The sequence below is a fragment of the Nymphalis io genome, chromosome 20 (genome assembly GCF_905147045.1).
Source record: "Nymphalis io chromosome 20, ilAglIoxx1.1, whole genome shotgun sequence".
Classification (NCBI taxonomy): domain Eukaryota; kingdom Metazoa; phylum Arthropoda; class Insecta; order Lepidoptera; family Nymphalidae; genus Nymphalis; species Nymphalis io.
The window spans coordinates 6256047-6266054 of NC_065907.1; the positions used below are offsets into that span (position 1 = coordinate 6256047).

The following is a 10008-nucleotide window of genomic DNA, read 5'->3' on the forward strand; positions in this document are numbered from 1 at the left end:
TATAGTTTTATTAAAACTATATTTAGATAGTTTGAATAATCATTAATGAATTAGGTTTTACACATAAGTGTAAAACCTAATTCTGAAATATTTTGATGACACAAATTAAACGTAAAAATTAAATTAATAAAAAATAATAAATATTGTTAATAAAAAATAGCTACGATAGTTTTGTATGAAATGACCTTTAACATTTAGTTTTATCATTTTAGCAAGAAGTTGTTACTACTTTTCCATGAAACGCACTAAACTTCTAATAAACTCTTGCCGATCAATATCGCTTATCAAATATAAGGAAACTTCGATAGTAGTTAAGGTAATACCCGCAATAAAAAAATGAACTACTCTAAAACCAATATTTTGTTTGAAATAAAATAATATTATTTGTATCAGCAGTTCTACTGAAAACCCGCAAACGCATAGGATTTATCAACCGCAAGGAATCAGCAAAATAAGAAGAATAATATGGGTATTTTTACTATGAGATGCAGAATTCTTCTTCAGAATACAAAGAAATTTGCGGCAGTGCTTTGTGCAAGCCTGTCTGTGTAGGTACCAACTAATCTTCAGATAACCTATCACTAAATAGAAATACTTACTTTTATCGTGATCTGGTTTGAAAGGTGAGTAAGCCAGTGTAATTACGGGCACAAGGGTTTTAGATCCCAGACTTGATGGTGTTTGGCGATGTAAGAAACGGTTATTACTTCTTACAGCACCACTAAGTGGGCTATTTACTCGTCCGTGCAAGATTTTATAAAAAAATAGCATACTATTGAAAATGGCAATATATATTATATAATAATAGAGGCAATAGATAGATTTTGTCGCATGGTATGCATAAGTCCACGAAACCTACCAAACCACAAAATACAGTAACAATAAATGTGTATATTATTAAATAATTATGTTAGAGCAATTATGTGACCTCATTGCGTCATTACGTTCCTTACAACAATATTCAGTATCAAATGGAAGTGTAACCTAACCTATTCATAGAACTCTCATCATCAAACTTTTTTGACAATAACGACAATTACGTACCTGGCTCAAATATGGCCAGTTGCCAAATGGCAGTCGGAGAATATAACTATATAGTAAAACGACTAAAATAAATACCATGTAAAATGCTTCACATTTATCAGTGTAGAGAAGACAGCCCATAGAATATAGGAGATTAAAGTATAAAGTAGAACTGCGCACTGGCAGCTAACTGCGCGTCCAAGAGCATATTAAATTTTGTCAATAAAACATACAATACTTCGGTTAAGAATGAGCGTCGTGTTGCGGTTTTGAAATTTACCCATAACTATTGTTTTCGTGTTTTATTTAAACTAACATGTAACTGCTAATATGGTCTTTTCATTGGCAGCATATAGATCGGCTATATGAAGTTTGTAATATTAAAAATTATAAATCTTATCTATACTTAATAAAAATAAATCTGAAGGGTTTTTTTTTTGTTTGAACATGCTAGCCTCTGGGACTACTAGTGAGGTTTAAAAAGTATTTTTGAATTTCAAAGCACAATTCTTCGGGAAGGTTATTCGCGCTACGGCTCACGGAAACAGACAGGAGCGAATTTTCCTATAGCCCGAATAAGCCCGGGTCTGTGTAGCAAAACTTAAACAGTTTTTTAAAAATAATAATAAATTAAAAATAACTGTTAAGAAAAAAATAAATCTATAAAATATTAACAATAATTAAAATCATTGTTTTGATCGTTTTGATGTAATAAATAATTGGACGGAAGGTAATCCTAATCGATAACGATAACTTTTTTTGTGAGCTTCCCACTTCACACATTCTTACAATATTTAACCCACATACTTACGAGTCGGACCTGTGGTTTTATCACGTTTTCTCTCCTGTTTCTTTCATTTAATGAGTACATAATAATAAAGTACATTAACTAAATATGTATACGGTAGGGTTCAACGATTTGTTGACGTTTACCGTTACTGAGGGGCAAAGCATGAAATTATAGCCTTATAACCTTCCTCAATAAAAATAAAATAAGAGGTTAGCTCATTCCAGCATACAAACTATCTACACTACATATTAAGTAGATATAGATATTACAATATGAAACTCAAGGGCAAAGTTCATTGTGATATTATAAGATAAAGCCCTACTTGAATAACCACGTACAATATTCTGATTGTATCTTTGTCGATTTTATTAATGATACCTACATAATTATGTACACATATGAATAATTTTATTGATCCACCTAACAAATATACTTTAAAATATATATAACGCCTATAGGAAAATAATAATAATCAGTGACTCATTGCGGGTAAACTACCATTCGTAAATTCCCAGTCACTTCTACATTCGTGTTACTAAAACTACATTCTTAAAATACTAAAACGCCCCTATAACTTATACGTTGATGTACAATGAATAGAGCAATATTTTACAAGTAATATATATATAATGACCTAACCGGATGACCGATTACACTGGGATTTTTGTATAAAATATTATAAAAAGTTTTGGTTGCATACTTTATAATTTTATTAATTATTTTAATATTAAAAAAGAGTAAAGCCCTGCCAATGGGCTAAATTAACCAGTTTTTTTTTTTTTTATATTCGCCGGGAGGGCACTCCACCTGATGACTCCACTCCACCTGATGGTAAGTGGTAGTAGAATCCAAACGCGACGACGTTTTTATTGATAGAAATAACCTGTTAAAATTGCTTGTTCGACCAAACCTAATAGTCCATACCGCCGTTAGGCCGTAGGTAATTAAAAAAAACATTTTGTGTATTATGTTTGGACAGCATCAGATTTGGGGACCACCGGTTAATCATTGACAAAGCGGCAAGTTTTCGATTTGAGGCTAAGAAAATTCGCTATTCATTACGAACTTCACCTGTCATAGCTTTACCTAGTATTCTAATTATAACTTTGAGCTTTACTTACTTTTGAGCATAAATAACATAAATACGGGGTTTAAATAAAAGTGTTTTGTTAAAATATCGATTCTAAACAAAAATATTGCTCGCCTCGAACGCGAAGAGGTTTATTATCCTTAAAAAACGTGATATTTCATATTTTTTATCCTTCGAGTACATCTAATAACATCCGAGCTTACTTTAATATACTCTTTGTTTGTTATTGTAGGAAAATGCCTTTACGTCGTCACATGTGAGGGAACTAGCCGAGTTCCTACTACAACGGGAAGTAGCCGAGTGCAACCATTCAAAATCAGCGGTATAACCCTCGTGGTCTTTATATAAACCTTATACTTTTATAAAATATTTTCGTTATAATGCAATAAAACTAGGAATATGGTTTAATTATTTTAAGATACAATTAAGCAAATTTAAGCCAAAGCAAAAAAATACTGTCATATATATACATACTGTTTTAAATATTTAAAAAAAATTATATAAAATATCTTGACGCACCTCGGGGGTATGACCGATTCTTTTGCCGTGACGGCAAGAAGCCACGCCCCTGATCTATTCCCTTGTTTTGCGTGGCGCGTATGCTACCTGTATATGTGTGCATGTATGTATGTATACATATCTATTTCGTTGCTACATGTACATTTATATAATGTCCTCCAGACCGATTTCGGTCACGGCGTCCAATCTCAAGAGAAATTAGCCAACGTCGCAGGAGATATTACAGTGTACAAGCGTGTGCGCAAACACCGGTGAACTCTATTCGATTCGAACTCTATCATAATCCGATAAGACGGCAATCCGACACGACCGGAATGAATTCCGGGCTGCTACTGAGAATTTTCGGACAGAAAAACCTAATAACTTTTAATTGGCCCGACCTGGGATTTGAACACAGGTCTTCCAGGTCTGCGGCGAGACTCAGCGTGGATCATTTGGGATAATACGATCATATGAAATGTCAGTGTACATATATATTTATAATAATAAGACAAACATATTTATTGTAGTAACGAAACTACGTTTTTATTTATTTGACACCATATTTATTTATTGGTTTCCTTAACTATAAATTCATTCAGTACCTAAAAAACTCGGTTTTCTACATACGCCAGATCCCACGGCCAATTTGTTTATAAAATACTGATAATAATAATGTCCTGGGACGAATGTCCCAGCCGTGAAGAATGCCGTGTGTGAATACACACGCCATCTAATCACAAACTAAGCAGAGCTTGTACGCTATAAACCAGACAACTGATATACTACTTTTCTTTTATCAATACATAATTATAAAGATAATAACACCCAGACTCAGGACAAACAGACATGTTCATGCACACAAATGTCTGTCCTGGGTGGGAATCGAACCCACATCCTTCGGCGTGAAAAAGTATCTACCAACCACGCCAACCGGCCCGTCTATTTAATGGATTCTATTCGCATGTATTGTCTACTCTCGGATTGTCACTTTCTTTGAGTACAAAAAGAAGAAATCATGTATAACAATTTATTGATTATACATTTGTAACCTAATAAAATAAAATAAATATAATTTTATTTTTTAAAAGAACGTTAAAATTAGTTGTAAATTAATAAAAATAGATACTGGCAAGTTATTCTATGGCATGAAGAACTAATGTTTTTTTTTAGAGATTCGCGACAGATAATCTCATAACAAATTATTACTTCCTTTTTTAATGGGAAAATAGTTACACATATGTTTAATTATTTTGTATTTAAATTCATTTTAATTTATATAAATTAGCTTCAAGACATTAGTAGGTATATTTGCTTCTTATCGGTGAGGGGGAAGGCACACAATTGCGTGGCAAATTATATTATTGCTATATTTACACAAGGTACTGTGTGATATTCGTTTAAACATACAATGTGTTATTAATTATAATACATTCATAATTTTGTCGGTCGCGGCACGTAGTCCTCTGGCGTATTCGTGAAGAGCACTGTCAGCACCCATAAATGTAGGCCGATCTGTAATTTTGTAACGTCAATTATTACATACATGAATTACTGGTGGTAGAGCTTGGTGCAAGCTCGCCTGGGTAGATACCACCCACTCATCAGATATTCTACCGCAAAACAGCAATACTTGGTATTGTTATGTTCCGGTTTGAAGGGTGAGTGAGCCAGTGTAATTACAGGCACAAGGGACAACATCTTAGTTCCCAAGATTGGTAGCGCATTGGTGATGTGAGCGATGGTTAACATTTCTTACAATGCGAATGTCTATGGACGTTGGCGACCACATACCATCAGGTGGCCCATATGCTCATCCGCCTTCCTATTCTATAAAAAAAAATACATGAATAACGTAACTGAATAAGACTCGACTGCGTCATTTATCTATTGGCAAACCCCAAAACGCTCTCGAGATCATGGGATCAGAACCCAAGTTTCAAAAAAAAACTTTATTAAATATTTAAAAATGCACAGTTAACACTCCCGTGCCTCGGAAAGCACGTAAAACCATTGCAGGTCCAGCGTTTGAACTCTTTTCGGTCCTTTTAGATTATGAGAGTGCACCTGTGTTCACATACTAGGGCACTATATCTTCCGCGCAGTTGTTTGTGCTCTGGGAACGGTCACATTATCATCGAACGAACAAAAAGTAAGGAAATGTTAAAATAATCGTTTTTGCTTTTTATCTTACCATATAAATCAAAATAAACAGTCTAACTATTGGAAATCTCTTCATCATAACGCCAATACGTAATGATAGTGCAGATAGAGGTGATTCGGAATAATTCAGCCTGGAGCGGATACGAGTGTCGCCATCTTGTAAATGAACAACGCTGTGTGAATACTTCGAACGGAGTGACGCCAAATCTGATCGGTGTTTCGACTGAAATTAAAAATTATATTGCACACTTAAACCAATTAACGAGTGTTCCACAGATAACATAAACTCAGGTTCAGGGTCAGGGTCACTTTTAATATTAGTGTAAACGTGAAGACAAACTGCATTTATCGTTTAAACTCTGCGGAAGCTGAGCGGCTGACGGACGAGCGGGTCTGCTGAGTAGCCAATCAGTGTCCGCGGCGCATGACGTAGTATAATCGGCCGCCGGGAGTCAACGACTATACATGGCGTTATTACATAATATCGGATTCATGTAAATGAACATTTTACTACGTATGGAAAAGCAATAATAGCGTAACGATCGCTGACAGTTGGCTGCTGACTACGTCAATGGCGTCAGTCAAACAATTCATAACATAAATCTAAGAAGCGAATAGTTTTTTCATTCAACGAATACTAACTTCAAGCTATTTTATCATCTGTAATATAATCTGGTTCAGTTATAATATACCTCATTAAGACTTTACTAAAACACATACCTGTAATTTATCCAATTGTATTTTCAATATATTATTATCAGCCAACAGTGTATCTATCTTGCCTTGTTTCTGTATCAGCATTTGCGTTAAATAATGAATCTTTTCGTTATCGATATCCTTGATGACGTCATAATCGGCCACATTCAAAGCACTGGCGTCACTTATGGGAACAGCGGACGCTGTCTCCCTTAGATTGTTTAATTCTTCTTCTTTGTTTTCTAAAGCACCTCGCAAATTTGCTATAGTCTCTGCAGACTCGATTTGTAAAGATTGTAATTCCTAAAAACGTGATTTAGAAAAAATATGAAATTAACATTTTTTTTTATTATTAATACCATAAGGACTTTTGGAATGTAATCGAAGATAGCAAGTGTAAATCCGCGAAAAGACTACTGAGTTTATAAAAGTTAGGTTAGGTTAACTGAAAATGTTCCACTGAGAGGGCTGCCTATAAATAGTAAAAAAAAAAACAACTATTCTTCTAAGGTTTTTCCCAAGTGGCGGTACATTTACAACATGGCATTAGAAGTCCATGCAGTTTAAATACACAAAAAAGTCAAGATATGCATGCAACACCTTTCCCAAAGTAAGACATTGCATTTCCGCCCTGTTTCTAGAACTACGTTCTTCCTTCAGTGTCTCTCGTAGTGCTGAGACGACACGCTCGGCTGCGCTGTACCGTTGTTCCAGCTGGGACATGCTGTGTTTCATATCATCGCATTCCTGACGCACACGAGATATCGATTGTGATAAATCTTCCCTTTCTTCTCTGTAAGGAAAAAAAAAATTGATTGAAAGTCGAAAATATCGAAATTGACAATCGAAAGTTCAAGCACCACCGAATTATCCATGCGCTAAATTTGCCAGTGATAAGTGTTCTTAAAATCGAGACATAATCTGTCATCCAATTATCGTCAATATCTGAAGATGAAAGTATTCGAGCAACATAGCACATATTGCTAATAGTGATTAAATATGCATTCAACACGTGGTTCTTTATCAACAGCCTCAGCGGCAAAATCACTTGGGGTCCTTGGATTGGTAATATAGTGCCTGTAGTTACACTGGCTCACTTCAAACCGGAACACAACAATACTAAGTATTGCTGTTTAGCGGTAGAATATCCGATGAGAGGGATAACCTACCCAGACGGGCTTGCACAAAGCCCTACCACCTAATAAAAAGTTGAACTGGCCATAAGCAAGATATGTCGTCGGAAGGAGTGATATTGATGAAGAAAAGTCTTTGAATGGAGACCAGGAGACAGAAAAAGGAGCAGTAAGGTGTTAAGTTTCTTCCAATTATATATATAAATTGTGAGGACACTTTAAGCCATTTAATGTTGTTGAAAAAATTAACCTTTATAAGCATTGCAGAAGATTTTTAATAGATTCAGATGCTATTAAAGATAAAATAATTGATCAATCAAGTATTTTCAATTTTTATTTACGAGAAACCACAAGCAGCACTCATTACTTATTATAATAAGAACCATTATTGTCATTATATATGCAATAATGATTTATGCCAACCTGCTTGATATGACCTATATCAAAATGAAAATATCAACTTGCGTCGCACTAAATGAGTTAACTATGATTACGAAATATAGATATAAAGATAAAAAAAATACATCTTGATTAAGTAGAACTAGATAACACAAATGAGATTACTGTGTAAATTAATAGATAATTATAATAATCAATGTATAAATCTGAGTGAAATATAGAAAAAACATTATATTTCTTAGTACATAAAATACATACTTTAGCGACTCTATCTGCTCCACTAACATCTTTGTATCTTCTGTAGAGTTGCCTCCTTCACGTAATGACTTAATTTCATCATCTTTGGCAAAAAGCATATTCTTAACTCTCAATTTGTATGCTTCCCAATCTTTCTCTAAGCGATGACACTCTGCCTGCGACTTTTCAATTTCATTTTGTTTTTCACTTATCATTGTTTGTGCATGTCGCAACTCATTTTCTAATTTATTTTGTGCTACCTCTTTATTGCTTAATTCCCCTGTGAGTTTTTTAACTCTGAAACATAAGTCATCATCATTCAATTAAACATAAAGACAACATTCCTTCCAACCCCAAATGAAATATATTTTTTATAATGAGATGACTTTAGGTAATGAAACTAACATTAAATTAAAAAAGATACCACCCTGAATGACACCACCACACAGATTTATTGTGTAATGCATATTTTTCTAATATTACTACATAATAACTAGGTTAAACTAAAATTATCCCAAACACATACCAATATCTCAAAAAAAATATTAATAACTTAAAAATATACTATACTATTAAAAATTAAAAGCTATAACAATGATAAAGGCCCATATCAATTAGTATTTGGATAAATACAAAGAAACAAGTAGATTATTAAAAAATTTCCATTGGATATATTTTAACACTTACTTTTCTTCTAACTCAACATTTTTATATTCCAATGCATGAACACTCGATTCCAGTTTTTGATTCTGTTCTATGTATTTGCTCTGTAAATTGTTCACTTCATTTTCTTGTTGCTTTGTTTTATCACCTTGAGCGACCAATGTTTCTTTTTCTTCTTTTAACATGTGGTTTAGTTTTTCACTATTTTCAAATTTAGTCTGTACGATTTTGAGTTCTAATAACCAACATTAACCACATTGATATAAAGGAAAAATAACATAAGTATAGATGTACCATAAAAATATTTCTAATTAAATAGTTGAAGATACTATTGGTAATAATATCAAATAAATGCATACCATCTTCTGTTTTGCTTAATCTGTCAAGCAATTCTGAAACCTCTCTATTCATAACATTAAGTTCATTTTTCAACATTGCATTTTCAATTTCACAGTTTTGCATATTATATGCTATGTTATCATTATCTAATATTTCTAAATCTGAAGGCAAACTGTATCCTGAAAAGAAATAATTAAACTTAAAGTATTTTGTTAAAATTAATTCAAAGAACAATCTGAAGAAACCCACTTCTATGTCTGAGTCCATATTGATGCATTGCTTTATTGTCATTGAAATCACCAACTACTGTCTTTGGACTGTTATTAAGATATTGAGTAGGTTTTCTTCCAGGTGACTTTCTTCTGTTATTTTCTTGGGCTGTTTTAACATTGTCCTGGCTTTGTTTAATTGCAGTCCGTGGCTGGTGAAATTTTGTTGGTGAACCTGAAGGTCCATAACTAGATCTTGTTTCAGGTACATTTGAATTTCTTTTCGTATTCCTAGAAATCGTTTTCTTCTTTGGACCCCACGTTTCTTTTACGCCATTATTATTCCGCAGAACTGCACCTGTCTGTTCGTCGAGATTGTTGAGCAGGCTTTCTGCCTTGCCAGCGAGGTCCGAGAACCATGACATTTAAAGTACTACTGTTTACGCTGTTTCACCTAAAATGTTAAAATTTTTACTCATTATTTTATATCATTTCACTTGCCTAACAATAATATGTACTGTATATTGATAAAGAAATATTATGTTTGTATTAACAATAGTGTTTAGTTTATTAAGCGTGAAAAGTTTAGTAATTACCGATCATGAGTAATTTACGCCAAAAATTTTCCTGAATTATAAATGAAAATGACACAAAAACAATTTCATTATATTGACACTGACAAGTGACAATGACACGTAAACAAAGTTGGAAACAAAAACATTTAGTACTCTGTAAATTAAATGTAGAAAAAAGTATCTAATAGTTCGT

General features: G+C 33.4%; 1 protein-coding gene across 1 annotated transcript; it reads right to left on the reverse strand.

Moving 5' to 3' along the window:
* Positions 1-3921: 3921 nt before the first annotated feature.
* Positions 3922-9930, reverse strand: LOC126776337 (golgin subfamily A member 5-like). The gene is made up of 9 exons (XM_050498791.1): positions 9837-9930; positions 9281-9694; positions 9052-9210; positions 8717-8927; positions 8051-8326; positions 6861-7053; positions 6285-6563; positions 5596-5787; positions 3922-4916 (listed from the first exon to the last, which is right to left on the reverse strand). The coding sequence occupies exons 2-9, from the start codon at positions 9663-9665 to the stop codon at positions 4836-4838; spliced, it is 1776 nt and encodes a 591-aa protein (XP_050354748.1). The 5' UTR covers positions 9666-9694; positions 9837-9930; the 3' UTR covers positions 3922-4835.
* Positions 9931-10008: the final 78 nt, after the last annotated feature.